This window comes from Abramis brama, assembly GCF_963993115.1.
Source record: "Abramis brama genome assembly, chromosome: 9".
NCBI classification, from domain to species: Eukaryota; Metazoa; Chordata; class Actinopteri; order Cypriniformes; family Leuciscidae; genus Abramis; species Abramis brama.
In genome coordinates, this window is record NC_139971.1 from 26168657 (window position 1) to 26192143 (window position 23487).

General features: G+C 39.2%; 1 protein-coding gene across 1 annotated transcript; it reads left to right on the plus strand.

Annotated features, from left to right (window-relative positions):
• Window positions 1-7158, plus strand: LOC311089260 (uncharacterized protein). The gene is made up of 9 exons (XM_084123815.1): window positions 1-1471; window positions 1553-1694; window positions 2825-2968; window positions 3063-3118; window positions 3515-3693; window positions 3784-4184; window positions 4296-4392; window positions 5201-5387; window positions 5479-7158. The coding sequence occupies exons 1-9, from the start codon at window positions 313-315 to the stop codon at window positions 5625-5627; spliced, it is 2514 nt and encodes an 837-aa protein (XP_083979941.1). The 5' UTR covers window positions 1-312; the 3' UTR covers window positions 5628-7158.
• The last annotated feature ends 16329 nt before the right edge of the window (window positions 7159-23487 follow it).

The window sequence follows — 23487 nt, forward strand, 5'->3', positions numbered from 1 at the left end:
ACAACACTGGAAACAACCATAAAAACACCGGAAACAACCACAACAACACCAGAAACAACCACAACAACACTGGAAACAACCACAACGACACTGGAAACAACCACAGCAACACTGGAAACAACCACAACGACACTGGAAACAACCACAGCAACACCGGAAACAACTACAATAACACCGGAAACAACTACAACAACACCGGAAACAACCACAACAACACTGGAAACAACCACAACGACACCGGAAACAACCACAACGACACCGGAAACAACCACAACAACACCGGAAACAACCACAACAACACCTGAAACAACCATGACACCGGAAACAACCACGACACCGGAAACGACTACAACAACACCGGAAACAACCATGACACTGGAAACAACCACAACGACACCGGAAACAACTACAACGACACCGGAAACAACCACGACACCGGAAACAACCACGACACCGGAAACAACCATGACACCGGAAACAACCACAACGACACCGGAAACAACCACAACACCAGAAACAACCATGACACCGGAAACAACTATGACACCGGAAACAACCACAACGACACCGGAAACAACGACACTGGAAACAACCATGACTCCAGAAACCACAACGACACCGGAAACAACCACAACACCAGAAACAACCACGACACCGGAAACAACCACGACACTGGAAACAACCACGGCACCGGAAACAACCACAACACCGGAAACAACCATGACACCGGAAACAACCACAACGACACCGGAAACAACCACAACACCAGAAACAACCATGACACCGGAAACAACTATGACACTGGAAACAACCACAACGACACCGGAAACAGCGACACCGGAAACAACCATGACTCCGGAAACCACAACGACACCAGAAACAACCACAACACCAGAAACAACCACGACACCGGAAACAACCACGACACTGGAAACAACCACGACACTGGAAACAACCACAACGACACCGGAAACAACCACAACGTCACCGGAAACAACAACGACACCGGAAACAACAACACCGGAAACAACCATGACACCAGAAACAACCACGACAACACCGAAAACAACCATGACACTGGAAACCACAATGACACCAGAAACAACCACGACACCTGAAACAACCACAACACCAGAAACAACCACGACACCGGAAACAACCACAACGACACCGGAAACAACAACGCCGGAAACAACCATGACACCAGAAACCACAATGACACCGGAAACAACCACGACGACACTGGAAACAACCATGACACCGGAAACCACAATGACACCAGAAACAACAACGACACCGGAAACAACCACAACGACATCTATGACAACCATGACGACACCTACAACAACCACTACTACAACCACAATAACCACTACTTCAAAAACAACAATGACATCTGCAATAACAACCACTACACCACATACAACCACTTTACCACTGAGCAAAATACCTCTTCAGTTTTCTCTTCAAGGTATGTTTTGAATTTTTGTAAAGTATGCTTCAAAACTATTCTGTTATGTTTGATTAAATGAATACTGTACATACATTTCAGTTGATAGTCCAGCACCATCTTGCATTGAGGGTGAATATCTACCACGGTTCCTCCACCCAACGCCTCATCATGGAGAACACCTGCAGGCTCATGTAAATCATGAGCTTGAGATCAGAGTGAAAGCTTTTGCCTATTTTTCAAGGTATTAAGAATTTTTTATTTAAATATTCTTACTTTATTTTTATTTTTTTACTTAACTGAATTTGGAATAGCATTTAAGCATACTATCCCTACATATTTCTGCCATACTTATACTATTTCTGCTGTAGGCTAGTATATCAAATTCAGCCATGGGCATACCATCACATACTCTATTGAGTAGGTACTTATTTAAGTAACTTAAGTAACTACTTCACGACTACTAAAAAGTACGTTCTAGATAGTATGAATGTGTGTACTAAAATTAATGTAATTCAGACATACTACATCTGCCATGCTGTCATAATCATGTGACCTACCAGTGTCAGTAAAGTCGCTTCACTGCCATTACCAAATCCTATCCCATGGCCTTATGGGATAGTGTCCATCATATGCATGCTTCAGAATTTCGCCGGAAGTAGTAGGTCATCCGGCTACTCTTTTATGAGTGCTGTGAATTCTGACATACTTTTTTTTTTGCTACATAATCTTTTTCGCCTACTATTATTATTGATAGTAGGGAACAGCTGTAGTTCCTGGTAGTAAATTTTGCACTCTAACGATGATTGACAGAATTTGGTACACATGACAAACGCATTGAATGCCATCTTAGAATCGCCTTAATGTATTTATTGCCTCCGAATGTTGTTTCAAAATGTTGCAAGTTTTGGAATTCCAGTGAGGAAAACAAAGTCATGTCCTCAGAACAAACAAAACAAACACAACAGAATTACTGTAGGCCTATATAAAGGCTATTCACATGAGCATGTTTAAACTAAAGGATTTATACTTTCATTATTCTTCTCATTTCTTATTTGTGCATCCTCATTTCCTTTCCTCGCTTCCTTTCCTCGCGTCTTACCTCCGTGATGATGTTTAATGTCCCCGACTGCCTCTTTTTTTTTTACCAGATATATAAGTCCTGGAGGGCAGACAAGGGGCACACCAACAGTCTGTTGTAGCCATCTCTTGTTCAAATTGGTAGTATTAGAGGTAGAGGTAGTTTTAGATGTACACGGACAAACTCTATGATGATTAGTCAGTGTAGAATTGTGAAGAAATTCTGAAATACGGTTGTGTGCTTCTAAAGTTGTTCGTCTTGCAATGTTTTTTTTTGTGTTTTCTGCTATCCAGAATCACTGATGTCATCATTAGTGGACCTCTGAACAGCACAAAGTATGAAACTACAACTGGGGAATATGTGATTAACTGGACACCAACTGCAGAGAACTATGGGCAACACTTTCCATTTTGCTTCATTGCAGAAGGACAAAATGGGTATGTTTTATTGAGCAAAAGTACTTTTTATTTTTTAACCGCATTTTAACATAATGTTGTGATTGTTGATCAAAAAAAAAATCTTTGTTTTAAGGTCTGATATTTACCACTCTGAGATGAGGTGCGTTGTTGCAAAGGTGGATTCTGAAGGTATAAAGCAGACCCAAATGATAATTCCGCAAGATGAATGACTGAAATAAGTGAACTATTTTATGAATAAAAATGTAGTTCGTTTTGATTTCAGTAAAATTATTTCATTCATTGCATTTTGGGGCTTTTAGTCCATGTTTATTGGCTTTAAAGCATCTATATGCTGGTGTGCTCTTAAAGGTGGACTAAATTAACCTTAAGCAGATTTACTGTATATTATATTGTACATTTAAAATGTACATTATTTATCTGGAAAAGCAGAACACTAGTATTTATAACTCATCTTGCACTACATATTTGTCCCCACCCACTTCAAAAAGTTGTTAATTTTCCATAGAAATTTCCTTTTCTGAAGAAATGTTTATGCATGCGTATGATTATTAATGTTATTTTTAGGACCCGTGGCAAATGTAACCTGCACACAAAACTCAATGTCAGTGACAATTGAGAAATCCTCCATCGAAAGACTCAATGTTGGCCATTTGAGACTGATAGATCCATCTTGTCATGTTTACTCCAATGGTTCTTACGTTTTCGCCAGCACACTCCTAAATGAATGTGGCACACAGATTGAGGTGAGACGCCCTAGCAAATCAACATTTACAATCAGATCTTATGAATTCCAGAGCTAAACTATTTCAAAATGTCTGGGTTTTTTTTTGAAGGAGAACAATAATGAACTCATCTTCAAGAATAAAATCCGTACATTCGATGATCCCGGGAAACTTATAACCAGGAAGAATCAGCTAGAAATTGAAATCATGTGCAAGTACCAGAAAAGGACAAACCTTACAAAAGAGTTTGATACTCACAGATCGTCACTCATCTTCACAGAAAAGGGTTTTGGCACATTCAACTATCAGTTTGAGTTTTATGCTTCAGGAAATTTCAGCATCAAAAGGGATCCAAAATTCTACCCGCTTGAGTACAGTGTGGGAGATAAGTTATACATGCAGATTGAACCTGTCACTCCAGTCCAAAACACTGAGATCTTCCTCAAGTCGTGTGTGGCTACACCTTACGATAATAACAATTACCCCATCTCTTATCCCATCATCACCAATGGGTGAGATTCTACAAACTCCTGAACATTTACACATTCTATCCATATGTTACACAATATGCTTCTCTTTTCAGTTTGTCACACAAATTAATTAAGTGCTTTTTATTATTTCAGATGCATCGTAGATGAAACGGTCCAGATTATCTCAAGCCACAAACCATATGTCCAGTTTGAAATGGAGGCGTTCAAATTCATCGGGCTCCATGACCAGGTTAGAGTGGCATTTAGTCCAGAATATGTATGTGAGCGAAATGAATGAAATTTAAGTTGAAATGACTTAAATATACAAGTTGATTTTTGTGCAATTTAAGTGGAATTTAAGGCAGCAACTTTTTTTTACTTCTATAGTCAGTTTAATGCAATTTAAGTTGAAATTACTTAAATATCCAAGTAGATCCAACTTTTTTTTTTACAGTATTTATATATATATATATATATATATATATATATATATATATATATATATATATTTTTTTTTTTTTTTTACATTATAAATGTCTTTATACTGTCACTTTTTATCAATTTAATGCATCCTTGCTGAATAAAAGTATTTCTTAAAAATATATATATTGCTGACCCCAAATTTTTTCAATTGTAGATTCATTCATTCATTAACATCTGGGCACAATATGTTCCATACAATTGCAAGGGCGATTAGTAACTTTTAGAAATTTTGAATAGAGGGAGAGATTTTAGTTTTATAGGTGAATGGAATATACCTTTTAACCCTCAAGCTTGCATTCATTGTCGTTCATTTTCAAAGAAACATTTTTTTATTGATTTTTTTTTTTTGTGACAGTTAATGATCTAGTAACACGGTGTTTAACGTGGTGAATTCTTGAAGTCATGCAGTTGCATTATGGGTCCTTTACATGTTTTTTAAGCGATTTTGGAGCAAGAGAAAATGGACTCATATGGACAAGTGACATAAAATAGAAATATTTATGTTTAACTCTTTTTTTCTGTCTCTGTCACTGTCTCTTGCCTTTTTGTCTTCCTCTTTTCTTGCTCTTCTCTAGGTGTACATCACCTGCTCAATCATCATATGCGAGGTGAACAATCCCTGGACCCGCTGCTCTCAGGGTTGCGTCAACAGCACAGTCGCTCCACCTTCCCACCACCCATACAAAAGAGAGGCTCCCATTCAGACCGACAGCTACTTCATTTCCCAGGGGCCCCTGCGGCTGAAGAGGAGCAGTGCATCACGTAAGCAGTGCATCTACATGCAGCTTGTGCATCAGATGATTGTATACTAAAGAAATGGTGTTAATTGTTACAACCTTTACTCACATTTCAGAGGTCACCGTGAGCCAAGGTCTGAATCTAAACCTTGTTATTGTCGCTAGCTGTCTCTTGGCAGCAGTTGCCATGGTGTGTGGATTGATTGCCTACAGATTCAGGTTGGCAAGCAGCAGATGCCAACCCGTGTCATCACATGAGTTTTGAGCTTGTCCGCTGTTTTTAGTTTTTTTTTTTTTTTTAAGCATGATGCTCTAGTTTTCATGTGAAAACTGAGATTGTTGGTGCACTAACAAAAATCTGTGATGAAAATGTTTGGTAAAAGGGCTTTTCTTTCATTTCTATTAATTTTTAGTAATGTGAAAGTAATGTGACTTTAACCCCTTAACGCCCACTGTCGCGAATTTGCAACAAACCCCTTCCATTCAGACTGCAGGCGAGATAGCGTGTGTTTTCCCCCAATGCCTGTTTGTGCACATTCGATACATACCTTGTATACATACATACATTTACAAAAAATAGCATGTTAGGATATAACACTATAAGAATATATAATGTATGCACTGGAAAAACAAGGAAAGAGTTAAACAGAGTGTAACATGGAATGTATAAAAACTACTGTCAATGTTAGGGAGTAGGAGAGTGTTTTGTTTCTTGCTGTTGTCAAGATTCATTAATTTGTCAATTAAAGTGTATAAGTTCTAACAACTTTGTGCCATGAATAAAATCTACATACCTGAGATGGGAAAATGTGTTTTATTAATTTTACCATTTTGTAAAAAAATTACCCTAAATGCTTGTTGTCGCAAATTTGCAACATACCAAAATTTCTATTTATTTGTTGTGCAAAAGTGAAATTGATAATCTCAACATTATTTACCATCTACTTAAAGGCAAAAACACACATTATTTTTTTTATATATATACAGCTATATAAATTCAGGCGTTAAGGGGTTAAATCAGATTGGGAATACATCAGCTTGAACCAAATGTTGTTCACTGGTTTATATAATCATATATTGCAGAAGGAGCAAAGCAAATGTGTAAACAGAACTAGAGTTGTGGTGGTTTCTATGTCACTATATGGTTGCCAGGGTTTTTTCAGTGGTATTCTGTGGTGGTTTAAAACATTTTTTAGCATTTACTCATGTCATTTCATATCCGTATCACTTTTTTTCTTCTTCTTTTTATATACAAGATGAAAGTCAGTCCAGTTTGGAATGACATGAGGGTGAGAAAATTATGACAGAATTACATTTACAATTACATTGTGAAATATCCCTTTAAGTTGGTTGCTTACTGGCCAATCAAGTACTGGCATATTAGCTTAGTAAGATTCTTTTCTGTGATTTAGTCCCAGCTGTCTAATTCTCAACCAATCCATTACTAAAAGTGCTCACAGAATTATATAAGGGTTTACTGTATACGGGACTGTAGCAAGTGGAGTTTTTGGCTAAAAAGTTAAAAATTGTCAATTATGTTACCATCAAACTCTGTTACCATGGTAGTGTAACAATGTTGACAGTATGTAACAAAATAACAATACTAACAATTCTATAAAGAAACCTGTTTTTGTTAAAAGTAATAAAAAAGGAAGTAACGAGTTTAGCAAGCACTGAATTATTAAAATTGAATGTTTTCAATAAGATACTGGAAAGAGTTATCCACCATCAAAAAGTTTTATCTGCCATTTATTCACCTGCATTGTTCCCATCTGCAATAAACTCTTTGTATCCGTTAATCTGTCTTCAAGTCTGGTTTATCCTGACAGCAATAAAGGTCTTCGGATGCACATACACTATATTTAAAAAAATATTTGTTACTCTACATTGCATGTAATTTAAAAATTACAAAAACTGTCAAAATCATTCATTGTGCTGAATAAATCTGACACGTACAGTAGCAGGTATCAACAACATACTGTATTTGTTGAATTACAGTGGTTTGCTGTGAAATTTCCCCGGAATCTTAATTTTGAGTTCCACTAGAGAGAACACATCATAAAGTGGTGTTTTATGCTAGTTTTATGCATTGGTATTTAAGTAACAATTTACAATAAGGTTGAATTTCTTAACAGTAGTTAATGCATTTAGGTATCATAAGTGACAATGAGCTACAATTTTGCAGCATTTATTATCTTGGTTAATATTAATTTCTGCCTTTACAGTTTGAAACATTTCAAGTTAAACAAATGTATATACAGTATCATAGCATTATGATTGAAAGGTCAATAGAATAACAATAGAATCTTTAAAGTATAAATTATGATGTGAGAAAAAAGTGTGGCTAGTCTCAAAATAAAACATACAAAAATAATAACTTGAATATTGTAATAATATTGTTCTAAATATGGATAAGTTTATGCGTGACTTTGTGGAGTGAAGAATTTACTAATTAACTGGGTTGTTTCCTTGTGCAGTTCTTCAGGATTATTCACACACCACCAGCAATCTAGTTTAACTAGGCGTTATTCACCCAGAAGCATGCCTTTTTTATTGAATTACATTTTTGGCATTCTTTTCAGCGTAAACACACCTGCTTTCTGTGTAAAACTGGCATATTATAGACTGTCTAATGATTTGATGCTGCTAACCTGACAAATACAGTTCTTCATCAAAGGCACATTGTTGCAGCCTTTTAGACATTTTACACATCAGGGGTAGTGAATGGATTGTGGCAGTCTATGAGCACATGACATCTGAGGCTTTAACCCTGAGAACAGAGAAAATAACCACACAAGTGCTATGTGCAACTGACGCGTAATGTATACCCATACCCAAATATTCTGATCGAGAGACTTGTGAGATAAGTGTTACAGGCATGTCCAGGTTAAGGAGTCTAATGAGCGAAGAAGCTCCTAATAAGCCTCCCAGTTTTTGTCCTCAGACTACGGAAGCGCTTACCAGGCATCAGGCTAAACAGACAGTTATCAGGGTTGTTGGAGTCCTTGATTTTAAAGCTCTATTTCTGCATCGTCTCAGATGGTTGTCATGCAGAGAGGGGAGAGCAGACCCTGTGATGTACTCCGCTAAACGCACTACTCTCTGCAGAGCTTTACAGTCCTTATTAGTGCAGTTCCCATACCACACCGAAATACATTAAGTTCGCTTTGTCTCTGTTCTACTAGTATGTAGCACACCCACCAACCATTCTCCCAACTAAGTAATTTTGCAACTACATGTCAACTAACACTCATTAGAGTATTAGTACACTGTTAGGTTAGGCTTCGGGTTAGGAGAATAAGTTTACATGTACTTGCCAAGTTACTTATAGTCAGTAGAATGTCTGCTGGGGAGCATCAAATTAAAGTGTTAGCATATTAAGCAGACAGTCTACTAATACTCTAAGTGTTAGTTGACATGTAGTTGCAAAGTTACTTATAGTTGGTAGAATGTAAAGTGGCCTATTGAAATAAAGTGTGGCTCCACTTTATGATTTAGTCTCTAGACGTTTCCGGAGACATTTCTTGGCACCCACTGTAATTCAACAAATATGTTTGTCGATACATGCTACGTGTCAGATTTCTTCAGAGCAATTAAATGCTAACAGTTTGGTGGGTGTGCTACATACTATACTAGTAGAACAGCAACAATAGAAAGCGAACTAACTCAATCTATTTCGGTGCGGTATGGGAACTGCACTAATAAGGACTGTAAAGCTCTGCAGAGAGTAGTGCGTTTAGCGGAATACATCACAGGGTCTGCTCTGAATGTCTAAAGTGGACTATCAAAATAAATTGTAACCAAAAATCAATGAATAATGTGAGTGACAAAGTAATAATGACTGAAAATTAAGCAGAATAAACTGTTCTGCATATCAATAAAGTTTACACATGACTTGGTGCCTCAGGCAAGCGTGGAGGAGTTTACGAAATAGCCTAACTGAACCATTTCTGATTGCATTATCTCTGAATTAGTCACTCACCACCAATTATCTAGGCATCATTCACTGGTATCGCCCTGCAGCATGCCTTTTTTAATTAAATTATTGTCATTTCTTTCCGCATATAAACCTGCTTTCTATGTATTTAAAACATGCAGGCATATTATTGACTGTACAAGTAATTATCTGAATGTGCTCCGTTTAATTAGGTTTAATTATCTGAACGTGCTCCTCCCGAACTTTGTTAATAAAACATCATTTAAGTAGTCTAGTTTATTTTATTTTTTAGAAATAGTATTTTTTTTGAGTATTTTAAAAATGGTGTAATTTTACTTGATTATATTTTAATGATGTATCGGTACTTTTACTCCGCTATTTTCCTTCCATTTGTGATCATTAATCGTTACATAATTGTTTTAAAATTTTATTTTTTATCCATCAACGTGATTGGATCGAGTAATCGGTCTCGTGACGGTCTCAAATCAAATTCTGCATAGAAAACTTTAACTGCTAGCCCATCTGTACTCGTGGCTGCTGTGGAAGTGCATTCTTCAAGCATCAATTCAATCGAGATATCAGCGTCTTCTTGAAATATGCTAAGGTACATTTCTGCTTACTATGATATTTATGTAGGCTGGCCTATCTACAAGGCCTGACATTTGGTGTGAGGTTGGGGGTATTGCGTACAGCGTAAACTCTCTCTAGTGCTATGTTCATAATATGCGCGTAAATGCGGTGAATTCGCGCTCCCATTTACTTCATTTAGAGACACGCGTCGCGATCTGCGCACTGCTGCGTCTGTCCCTCGCGCTCTACATGCAGCATCACTTGAAGAAGTCAGCAGCTCTTTGAGTCTTTAAGAGTTTAGTATGAGCACGCAATGCGCGCTGTGTTGGGGACAGTCGAAAACTGTGGAAAAACACCTTCTGTACTAAAATTGGAGGACCAACGTTACCCATGGCGTTAACTTGAACTGCGTTTCTGTCAGTGCGTGACTACTGCTCGTTAATAAACAACGTTTTTTGATTGATCCATTTAATACAATCCGCCTTCATTTAGCAAGTGCACCAAAACATTTTTCAAGTTCAACATGTCCGATAAAACAGCTTTGCAAGACTACAAAGAGACATGCATTTGTTTATGTGTGTGTGTTTCTTTTGTAAAAGTTTCCCCGGATATACTTCCCAATTTAATGCACAATTTTTGTGTAATTCAATAACGCGTAAACACACCTGCTTTCTATGTAAAACTGGCATATTATAGACTGTCTAATGATTTGATGCTGCTAACCTGACAAATGCAGTTCTTCATCAAAGGCACATTGTGGCAGTCTATGAGCACATGACATCTGAGGCTTTAACCTTGAGAACAGAGAAAATAACAACACAAGTGCTATGTGCAACTGATGCGAAATATACTGATCCTTACAAATTATATTATCAGCATAAATGGCATGGAATTACAGTGTAATTAGTGTTAGTTCAATGTCTTAGCTTTTTTTCAGTCCAGGTAAACTGATAATATTAGTGCTTCTCATTTCTTTATCAAACCACTAAAACTGGTACCATTTTGGAGAGAAATTGGGTATTTTTTCATCTCTATTTAACATGGTGTGTGATGCTGAACTATCGTGTGAGTTTCTAAAGGTTTTTGAATTCTTTGCACAGTTATGAACATTGATATTTTATGTGCAACAATAGCATGCTCAGGCTCAGTGGCCTTACACCTCATTTTAAATATATATATATTTTTTTCATACAATATGATTTAAATGGTGATGAGTGTACTGTTTTGCTGCATTTTAAAAAGATGGATGATAGATTTTCTTCAATATTTCTGATGAAGAACAAAAGATAATGTGAATTACAGTATGTACAATGTTTTTTATTTATTTAATAATTGTAGTGCATATTAGTGTTTATTTTAAGGGGTAGAATATTCAAGTAGTTTTTTGGACAAGTACTTTTTACTCTACTCACACTACATTTTTTGGAATATGATGGTACTTTTACTTGAGTATGTTTTTTCAGTACTCTTTCCACCACTGCTTGCAACATTGTTTGCCTGACGAAGACCTTGTGGTCGAAATGTTGCAAGTTAATGGCAATGGCAATTTTATTTATATAGCACCATTAAATACATCCCAAGTTGACCAATGTCAAGTCAAGTCAGTCACCTTCATTTATATAGCACTTTTAACAATATGAATTGTTTCAAAGCAGCTTTACAGTGATAATAGGAAATGACAGTAACAGAGATTGTTTTGGTTTTACAGCAGCTCTAGAATAAAGTTATTGTCCAGCTAAAGTTATGCGAAGATCATTAGTTATTAACTTAGGGGCCGCTAACACGACACCGTTCTAATAGAAAACCCTCAACGCGCTCCGGCCGCCCATCCGCACAAAAGAAATCTCTGCACAAACACAGACATCGCGCACATGCGCATCACGTGTTCTGTCCATAGATATGCGCGTTTGAATATGTGCGCACTGCGCAGGCGTGTAGTCATTTACAAATCAACCCTTAACAAACTACTTGTCTGGCCTTAAAATTTTATAATACAGAATTATTTATTGCGTCCACGTAGCCACGAGTTGACTCTACAAATAAAACGTTGTCGTTTTATCTGTACAGAGGTAAAGGGAAGGGAAGGAGGCCTTCACAGGGGAGAACCTAGTTGACACTTTAGGACTGCGTTTTTGTCATGTCCACAGTGTTGCCAGATGTACGATAATTATCGTATTTGTACGATAATTTTGACCTCTGTACGATGTACGATCAATAATGGAAAAAATCTTATAATGTACGATAATTTCAGAACTGTGTGACACTTCAAATGATGGTCGTTGTAATCATAGGGCTTCTCATTGATCTAGCTGTGGATTCTACATCTACCGGCCGGAAGAACGTGTAGAGAGAGGGAGTGAGCGAGAGACCTTGCATGTGTGTGTGTGCTAGTGTGCCTCACGAAGCGCATACAAGGACCCAACCAATCAATTGTAAGTGCGGGAGGGCTTTTATCTATACTCCCGAACCGAATTCATCAGAACCAACTATGCAGCCTAACACTGAATTATAGAAGTCTATAATGTGTTGTGTATAGGCCAAAGATATGTGTTTTTAGTCTAGAAGATTTGAACTGACAGGGTGTGTCTGCTTCCCGGACAATGTTAGGATGACTGTTCCAAAGTTTTGGCGCTAAGTAGGAAAAGGATCTACCGCCAGCAGTCGATTTTGCTATTCTAGGTATTATCAACCGGAATTTTGAGATCGCAATAGACGTGAAGGACTATAACGCGTTAAGAGCTCGCTCAAGTACTGGGGAGCTAAACCATTTAGTGCTTTGTAAGTAATCAGTAATATTTTAAAATCTATACGATGTTTAATAGGGAGCCAATGCAGTGTTGACAGAATCGGGCTAATATGGTCATATTGGTTCTGGTAAAAACTCGAGCTGCTGCATTTTGGACCAGCTGTAGTTTAAGCGTGCAGGGCAACCACCCATAATAGCATTACAATAATCTAGCCTTGATGTCATGAACGCATGAACTAATTGTTCCGCATTTGTCATTGAGAGCATATGATGTAATTTAGATATATTTTTAAGATGGAAAAATGCGGTTTTATAGATACTAGAGTAGACACGTGACTTTCAAATGATTGGTATCAAAGAGCACACCCAGGTTCCTAACCGACGACAAAGACTTGACAGAGCAACCATCAAGTGTTAGACAGTATTCTAGGTTATTACGTGAGGTAGTTTTTTGTCCAATAATTAGAATCTGTTTTTTTCAGAATTAAGTTGTAGGAAATTACTAGTCCAGTTTTTTTTTTTATATCAGCTATGCATTCCGTTAATTTTGTGAATTGGTAAGTTTCGTCGGGGATATAGAGCTGAGTATCATCAGCATAACAGTGAAAACTAATGTCATGCTTCCTATTGATATCTCCTAAGGGTAGCATGTATAGAGTGAACAGCAACGGTCCTAGTACTGAGCCTTGTGGTACGCCATACTGAACTTTTGATCGATAAGACATCTCTTCATTTACTGCTACAAACTAATAACGGTTAGATAAGTATGATTTAAGCCATGCTAATGCAATTCCATTAATGCCAACATCATTTTCGAGTCTATTTAAAAGAATGTTGTGGTCGATAGTATCGAAAGCAGCACTAAGAGCAATTTAGATGATTTAACGAGTTTAGTAAAGTCTTCCCCTCCTATGGCAATAAATGAATAAAAAATTTCTTCAAGGAGACTACAATGCACTGCCTGATGCAATATTGTAGTAGACGGTTGCATAGTTATAATTTTCTCCCTGATATTATCAATCTTGTAAGTAAAGAAGTTCATAAAGTCATTACTGTGTGTGCTGTTTGGAAACATCTTGGGTTGAAGCTTTATTTTTTGTTAGTTTAGCCACTGTTTCAAATAAATACCTAGGGTTTTGTTTATGCAAAATATCTCTAGTTTTGTTTTCTTCCAGTTGCACTCCATTTTTCTGGCTGCTCTCTTAAGGGCCTGAGTGTGCTCTTTGTACCACGGCGTTGGACTATTTCCTTTAATCTTCTTTAAGCGCAAAGGAGCAAATGTGTCTAAAGTGCTGGAAAAGAGAGTTAAAAGTTTGTCGCAATATTGAGTTCTTCAAGGCTATCTGGGATGCTTAGATGATGAAACTGATCAGGAAGATTATTAATAAAGCAATCTTTAGTGGCAGAAGTGATAGGTCTAACATATTTGTAACACAGAGTCGGCTTTGCAGCCTTGGCTAAATTAAATATACACGAGACTAGATAATGATCTGAGATGTCTTCGCTCTACTGCAGAATTTCAATGGCATCAACATTGATTCCATGTGATCATATTAGATCTAGAGTATGATTAGAATAGAATAGAATAGAATCGGGCATTTATATAGCGCTTTCATATGTACTACTGTACACCCAAAGCGCTTTACAATCATGTCAGGGGATCTCTCCTCAACCACCACCAGTGTGCAGCATCCACTTGGATGATGCGACGGCAGCCACAGTACAACGGCGCCAGTGCGCTCACCACACACCGGATATAGGTGGAGAGAGGAAAGAGAGTGATAGAGCCAATTCAATGTAACGACAATGAGTAGGTCCTGACATGTGTTGTCTAACTCCAATAGAGTTCAGAATGTCTTTAAATGCCAATTCTAATGCATCTTTTTCGTTATCTACATGTATATTATAATCATCAACAATTAGGACTTTATCTGCAGCCAGTACTAACTCTGATAGAAAGTCAGCAAATTCTTTGATAAAGTCTGTATGGTGCCCTGGTGGCCTGTATACAGTAGCCAGCACAAATCTCAAATGTGATTTATCATTTGCACTAGGTAGTGTTACATTAAGCACCAACACTTCAAAAGAATTATATTTGAAACTAGACTTCTTAGTAATTCTGAAGATATTACTATAAATTACAGCAACACCTCCCCCTTTGCCTTTCAGACGAGGTTCATTTTTATACCAGTAATCTTGGGGGGTGAACTCATTTAAAGTAATGTAATCGTTTGGTTTTAGCCAGGTTTCTGTGAAACACAGCATATCTAGGTTATAATCTGTAATCATATCATTAACAATAAATGCTTTTGAAGTTAGGGATTGAATATTCAGCAACCCGAGCTTTATCATTTGTTCATCTATATTATATCTGTTTTTTATTTGTTGAACATCAATTAAATTATTACCCTTAAATGGGTTTGGGAGTTTTTTGTATGTCCTAATTTGGGGAACAGACACAGTCTCTATATGATGATATCTAGGTGAAAGAGTCTCTATGTGATGGGATTTATCTGACCTCAGTGACGTGAGGCAGCTGGCAGACGGTCGGTTTAGCCAGTCTGTCTGCTTTCTGACCTGAGCCACAATTCATGTTTGAGCTCTAAGACTATGTTTCATATTACTAGAGAGAAGAGCAGTGAATCGCCAGGAGGGATGAATACCATTCGGCGAAGTCGAACATAATTAGTGCTGACGTGAATAATCTTAGAGAATTTACGATTAGCATTAGCCAGCACTCTTAAGTTTGCTTTGATGTCAGGCGCTCTGGCTCCCGGCAAACATGTGACTATGGTGGCTTGTGTCTCTATTTTCACGTTCCGTGTAATAGAATTGCCAATAACTAGGGCACATTCAACAGGATTCACAGTGGGTGTTTCAGTGGGGAGTGGGGAGAATCTATTTGTTATGGTAATCGGAACGGAAGAGCTGTGTTTTGTCCCGCGACTACAGCGTCTCACGGTCACCCAGTTGCCCTGCTGCACGGGCTCTACAGCCGGAACCGAACAATGTAGAGAGTTCACCAAGCTAGCATCCAAAGCAGTATCTAAAGCCCTTGCACTCTTACTATCCTCAGTTAAAGTTTAGATGCATGTCTCTAGTTCTGAAATCTTCTCCGTCAGCCTGACTATCTCCCTGCATTTATCACATGAAAAGCCCTCAGGGGCTGATAGAGAAGGCTATACTATACATGTGACACGAAGTGCAAGTGACAATAAGAAGACATGACTCACCGTGTTTGTTGACTGATCCTACTCACCATAGTTGTTTGGACTCGTAAAAGGCGCGAGAGAAAAAATAAATAAAGACGGCAGGCACGGTTAACAGGCTAGTGAATTACTAGCGTGTTGTGCTAGCGATGTCAGGTTAATGTGTGGTGTTGTCAGGTTAATGTGTGGTGATGAGTGAGTTATATTTAACAATGTAAACAAGGAATGATAGTAAATAAAGATTCATAAAAGAAAGCTATACGAAGCATACAGATGCAAACCACTCCGCAGCAAGGCAGACAGGAGCAATCCCAATGTGCTTTGATAAATAGAAACAAACACATTACTAAATAAATTAAAACAATAAAACAGTTCCTGACTCTGTTGCTTTCGGTTGCAAATTGCTGTTCACAGGCCTGCAATACTTTTGGCCGTATTTGTGCGCAAAAACCGTGCCAAAAGTGTAAGCGTGGAAATATGGAAGTCAGAAGAATACAGATCACATTTATTATGCATAAGCATGAAGCTGCAGTTTCACAATACATGCATTACACTTACGAATAACTGTAAAATGCTGCAAATATTTTTTTTTCTTACACTTGAAAGGTGATTTGCACCTTTACAAATCTTCTCTTGCGCATGCAAATTTTATTTACGGTTGCAATCTTATGTACACTTTCACAAACCTTACCCTGCGCATGCAATTCTTTATAACATTATTTTGCCTTCATAGTTGTGTGTTTTCAACAGTTTCAATATGAAAAATAACTTTTATATTGATTCAATGGATTAATTGCATTTTGAAAAAAAAGTCAAATGGGTTGAGTAAAATCTTTAAAAACGTTTTAAACAATGAATAAAAATCACATTCATTTTTAACACACTGTTATTTACACACTGTATTTGTTGTCTTGTGCATACTATAAATCCATTACATTAAAGCTACTGTGTAAGATTTTCTCCCATCTAGCGGTGAAATTGTATATGACTACCAACTGAATATTACTTTCTAGCCCCTCCCATTCCGAGGACGTTTTAACTGCTATGGTGGCCGTATTATTCCAGTCGCGAGTAATCTCCCCCTTGCATTCGTCACGGTGCCACTGAGTGTAAAAGCGCGAAAGGCGAAGCTTGAATTTCCAGGTATGTCCCTCTTTGGCTAATGTATTTTCAAGATGGAGGCGCAACATGGCTTCCTCCATTTGAGCGACTCGCTCGTATGTATTCTGAATGGCAGATTCTATGCTTATGAGAATACTTGATTAGTTGGTGGAAGTAATTACACATGAATGAGCACATATTATTTTGAAAGTGTTTTTTGCTAAGAATCAAATAAAAAAAATTACACAGTGTAGCTTTAATATAATATCTGTGTAAAACTGTTCAAAATAGAAGTGTAAAGAAGATTGAAAACTGATTTGCTCATGACACCTCTTGTATTAGTGTAAGCCCGTTTATCGGTCCAAATGGGGGTTTCCGGTAAGACAGGTGAAGGCATTACTGTCTTTCTGCGTGGCAGAGTAATTTAATTCCATTTAAGCTTTTATCTGACTCCATTTTATATCTGACTCCATTTTATTACAACCTCGAATTCAAGTAAAGCCTGGTTCACACGGCAGGATAATTAGGCTGATTTTAGCCCCGATTCACCCCTTCCGACAATCTTAAGGATGCTCCAATTATCGTAAAATAATCTGATCAGATATTCCTGCCGTGCGTGGTGTGTTAAGACTGCTCTCGTCTGCTCAGAAGGACATCGGGACCGCTCCGATCTCAAATCGGGGATATCCAACATGTTGAATCTTTTTTGGCCCGATTTCTCCTCGTGTGTGTGGTGTCCCCCGGGGACAAACGAGCACGCAGCCTGTGGGCTGTGGCGTGTAGCCAATCAGAAAGCGAGGTGACGAGGCGGCGAGGAAGCACCGGGAAACAAAATCAAAACAGCCGGCGGCATGGCGCACCAGAAAGTCCGGTGGACGTCGGAGATGGAGGACCAACTCGTCGACCAGTGGCAACACCGTGAATGTTTGTACAACGTTTCGTGTAAAGAATATCATAACCGAAATGACAAGGAGAGGAATTGGGCAGAAATTGCTGCTGCACTTGAGATACCAGGTAATGTTTATCTACACTACCCATCGCTAGCATGACGATAACATTCATTCTTATAAATGTCTCGTGTTTTTTCATGTCAGTGGAAGAAGCGAAGACGCGGGCCACAACTTTAAGAACCCAGTTCAGCAAGCTTCTGAAAACTAAACCAAGTGGGACTTTTGAAAAGCCACTAACAAGCAAACAACGATGGCTTATGAAGACACTGATAAGGTCTTCTGAGGAAGCATGTCACCTGGAGATTTGTTGGAGACTATGAAGTCCAATATCCAATGCAGCATTCACCTGTGACTGAAGGTTTACCACAACAAAGTGCAAGGGCATACCAGTCTGAGATATTACCTCCTGACTCTCCACTTTCAAGTTCACATGATTACAGCACTGGAGCAACAGCTGGAGCCACGATTACTCCCAGAATGACTGCTAGCAGACAACCTGACAGACGGTGGCCAACCGCACCACAATTTGAAAGTGATGAAGAGGAGGAGCAGGAGGATGAGGCTTCAATCACAGCTGTTAGACACAGGTTTGAGGTTCAAGACTTAAAACAAGAGAACAGACAACTGCGTAAAGCTCAGCTGGTCCTTAAAGAGGAAATTCTGCAGTTACAAAATCTTTACAAAGGTATGCAAGATTTAATTATACAGCAGCAGTCAGCTTCATTAACTCCACAACCACCACAGCATACAAACCAGACTCCAGTACCATTACCCAGAACCATACATAGACCACCTCAGATAGCAGCACCGAGTCCAGCTCCCCGCACTCCACAACCCACTCCACGCAGAGTTCAAGTACAACCCAGAGGGAGTCCCTTTAAGCCTGGTGCTGACATTTACACCTATAAATCAAGTCCACAGCCTGCCACTGTTCATAATCTGCCATATTCTTCTCCCACGGGGCGGCCTCATTGCACTATATGTCCAGAGACATCCTACAAGGGCCCACAACCGACGATTCCATGTTTCACACGTCGTGACCCTAGCGAGTTCGCTCGTTTAAAACTAGCCCTTGACAATCTACTTCCCTATGATGTGACTGAGCTCTTTAAGTATCAAGTCCTTCTAGATCACTTGAAGTTTGAAGAAGCACGCCTAATTGCTGACTCATTCCTCAATTCCCCTTGGCCATACACAGACACTATGACTGCACTTACTGACAGATTTGGAAGACCTCACCAACTGGCCCTAACTAAAATAGCAGCAGTCATGGATGCCCCTGATGTTCAGCCTGGAGATTTGGCCAGTTTTGATAGGTTTGCCCTTCAAATCCAAGCTCTTGTGGGTCTCCTGAGGACATTGGGTCCTGAAGGTAATGAGGAGTTACAGTGTGGGTCACATGTAGTCCGTCTGCTCACTAAACTCCCTCCAGATTTACGTGCATCATTCAGACGACACATGCCTTATCAATCTGGTGTAGTTTACACTTTACTGGACCTGGCTGAGTGGCTCAAGTTTGAATCCTGGTGCCAAGACTGTGATGATTTAAATTCAAGAAAGGAGCAAAGACGTAAAACAACGCAGCAAAGATCAGGCTCTGTAGTTAAGTCCAGATTTGCCTCTGTTCTTCATGGAGCTGATCAAACCCCTAACACAGCTACACAGGTACTGTCATTCATGTCAGTGGAAGAAGCGAAGACGCGGGCCACAACTTTAAGAACCCAGTTCAGCAAGCTTCTGAAAACTAAACCAAGTGGGACTTTTGAAAAGCCACTAACAAGCAAACAACGATGGCTTATGAAGACACTGATAAGGTCTTCTGAGGAAGCATGTCACCCAACGTGCCATTGAAAGCAGCGTATGTAGCCTAATTGTTGACTGTTCATCAATATTTAAGTTTTATGTCTAAAAATCCATTCATATATTTTTATATAGCTGCCTCAATCAATTAAAGATGGCCTGGCTGCAGAGAGGAACCCCTTGAATGATCCAGATGACGACGTCTCTCTGATGTCTGACGAAACATCTGCTGAGGAACCATCTATTCTGCAGAATGATGACGACCTTTCCCCTCCTGTACCTCGTACACCTACTGCGAAGAGCCTAAAGAAAAGCCAATCTGCTGATGCCATTGAAATGGAAAAATTGAAAATTTTACAGCAGATGTCAACTGCTTTTAAGGCTGGTAGAAGCAAACCTATTGCTGATAGTGACAGCAACTTTGGAGCACAAGTAGCTGAGGAGTTGAGGTCAATCAAAAACACTGTGGTAAAGACAAGACTAAAGAGAAAAATAATGAATGATTTATATGAGGCTCAGGAGAATGATGCACAGGCATCTAACTCATACCAGCTGCTGTACCCTCCTCTGTACATATGCCCAACACACAACCAACCCCTCTACACACATACAACTCCACAAGAACCACCTCACCACATGCCTCTACCCATAGGTACACAACTGCTACCGAATCAGTACCAGCTTCAAAATAATGAGATGCATAGCTACAGGAGAATGCTAGAAGTCGATGAGTGAATGCAGATTTAAGGGTAGATTGTCAGTCATGGTTCTCAAGGTTTACTACAACTACCTCTGTTTTTTGTGGTTAATCAGAAAAACAATGCATGTGTGTGTTTTCAAATGCATCTTCAGTTATAATTGTGTACATCCTTTATTGATGTCTTTGTTTTATTTATATATCGGCCTTTTTGTTATATCAAGGCCTTAAGTTGTATTTTACCACAGTTGTGGGAGTCTCCGCTATGGTTTCAAATGCTTAACCATTTCACCGTAAGTGACATGAACAAATGTTCTATTGGATTGCTTATATCCTGAAGTGAATAATAAACAGTTATTTATTTTTCCAAGCAGACTGTTTGTTTTTTGTTTTCAATTTTGACCTCTACCCAATTGTTGTGAATTAACTTCAAGATTGAATTCTGTAATTTCATAGTAATACTACAAGTACAAAAAGTAACAAAATTATTTCATTAAATATGACGATGCTAAACCATTTGGTTATGCAGGCAGTTTAATTTGTTGCTCAGGGAATTTCAGGTGGCACTAAATATCAAAATATTAATGTTGAATACAAACAAAGTTGTGAATATACAATTTTGTAAACCTTAAAATATTGCAAAGTTAAGGCAGTTCAGTGTCAATTTCTTATTCATGTTCCATTTCCAGACACTTACAATTTGTAACTCATACTGAAGAAACAAGTAAAAAATGCTGTATTTGTAGAACTATACATTTGTCAATGCAAAAAAGGGAAAAAGAATTACTGAATATGACATGTTTGAGCCTAAATGTAGTTGTCCTGCCAGGAAACCTTGCCTGCAGATGAAACGAAGTAGCTCTTCAGCTTGTCTCGTATTTGTTTGGCAGCCATGGAGCTGTTGCAGGGTTTTCCAGGTTGAAGAGGGAGCATGGCTCCCAGACCATCTTGTCTCCAGGTACCCTTCACAAATCTGTGGTCACCGTCTTCTGAGTCAATCAGGGCTGGAGGTGCATATGTGTCAGACCGAATTCCACACAAATAATTGTGGAGACACACACAAGCTAAGGCCACCTTCTGTACCTTGTCTGCGTTGAGCATTATGGTGGTGTGGAGTACTCTCCACCTGTTTGCAAGTATTCTGAATCCATTTTCCACAACTCTGCGTCCTCGAGAAAGCCTGTAGTTAAAAACTCTCTGCTGATAGTCCATCTGACGAAATGAGTATGGCTTCATGAGGTCTGTGTGCAAAGGATAAGCATCATCGCCCAGGAACACAAAGGGTGCTTGTATGTCTGATTGTGGAAGTGGTTTTGCTGCAGGGATATTAAGAAGGCCCTGGTCCAGTGCTTTCTTGAAATCTGACTCATTAAACACTGCATCTGATGCTCTTCCCTGTGCTCCCACACTGACATACAGAAACTGGTACTTGGCATCAACAAGAGCCATCATTAACACAGAAAACCGCCCTTTGTAATTACGGAAGATACTTCCACTATGAGCTGGGGGCAAAATGTTTATATGTTTCCCATCTAGGGCACCAAGGCAATGGGGGAACTGCCACTTTTGATGAAAATCTTGTGCTATGTCCAGCCATTCCTCCTCTGTAGTTGGTGTCTGAAATGACAGATTTATGCATCAGGGCAAAGACTTTGTCGGCCCGGCCCGACACATTAACTGTAATTATGAGCCCGAGCCCAATTTAAACCCGACCATTTTTTAATACGTGGGCCATTATAACCAGAAGTGGCGCCAGGGAAGTTGAGATGAAGCAAAGATGAAGTTGACGATCGCCATATCCGTAGTGAATGCTGTTAAGGAGATCTAACCAATCAGCGACGAACTTATTGGTGACGTCGGCAAAGGACGTTAGGTGGCGAGTTAGAAACTTCCTGAACAGTTAGCAAGCAGAGTTAAGAGAAGAACACGCCTCGTATCTTCCATCTTCCTGTATCTTAACCTTCAGAGTTTACCTTCTGTGTGTGCGTTCTTGACAAAATACCACACATATACACACTAATACAAAGTAAAGATGAGAAGATTCTGAATCCTGTGATGTGTTTTGATTGACACCCTGAGGCGAGCACAATCACCTAATCAGCACATTAGTCAAAACTCCTTTACATAGTGGTCCTTCGAGCCGGATGTGTGCTTACCACGGAGACAGGATGTCAGAGCAGCCTTTCCACCAGAGTGTGCGCCCACGACATACAACCCAGCCTCCAGTTTATCTCAGAGACTATGAAGTCCAATATCCAATGCAGCATTCACCTGTGACTGAAGGTTTACCACAACAAAGTGCAAGGGCATACCAGTCTGAGATATTACCTCCTGACTCTCCACTTTCAAGTTCACATGATTACAGCACTGGAGCAACAGCTGGAGCCACGATTACTCCCAGAATGACTGCTAGCAGACAACCTGACAGACGGTGGCCAACCGCACCACAATTTGAAAGTGATGAAGAGGAGGAGCAGGAGGATGAGGCTTCAATCACAGCTGTTAGACACAGGTTTGAGGTTCAAGACTTAAAACAAGAGAACAGACAACTGCGTAAAGCTCAGCTGGTCCTTAAAGAGGAAATTCTGCAGTTACAAAATCTTTACAAAGGTATGCAAGATTTAATTATACAGACATTAACTAATTATACATTAACTCCACAACCACCACAGCATACAAACCAGACTCCAGTACCATTACCCAGAACCATACATAGACCACCTCAGATAGCAGCACCGAGTCCAGCTCCCCGCACTCCACAACCCACTCCATGCAGAGTTCAAGTACAACCCAGAGGGAGTCCCTTTAAGCCTGGTGCTGACATTTACACCTATAAATCAAGTCCACAGCCTGCCACTGTTCATAATCTGCCATATTCTTCTCCCACGGGGCGGCCTCATTGCACTATATGTCCAGAGACATCCTACAAGGGCCCACAACCGACGATTCCATGTTTCGCACGTCGTGACCCTAGCGAGTTCGCTCGTTTAAAACTAGCCCTTGACAATCTACTTCCCTATGATGTGACTGAGCTCTTTAAGTATCAAGTCCTTCTAGATCACTTGAAGTTTGAAGAAGCACGCCTAATTGCTGACTCATTCCTCAATTCCCCTTG

What these genes read in the sequence shown, in the direction of transcription:
- LOC311089260 (XM_084123815.1), top strand. Translation starts at nt 313, where the DNA reads ATGACACCGGAAACAACCACGACACCGGAAACGACTACAACAACACCG. An exon ending in ATTGCAGAAGGACAAAATGG is followed by an intron (nt 2,969 to 3,062) that starts GTATGTTTTATT and finishes CTTTGTTTTAAG; the next exon opens with GTCTGATATTTACCACTCTG. An exon ending in TATCCCATCATCACCAATGG is followed by an intron (nt 4,185 to 4,295) that starts GTGAGATTCTAC and finishes TTATTATTTCAG; the next exon opens with ATGCATCGTAGATGAAACGG.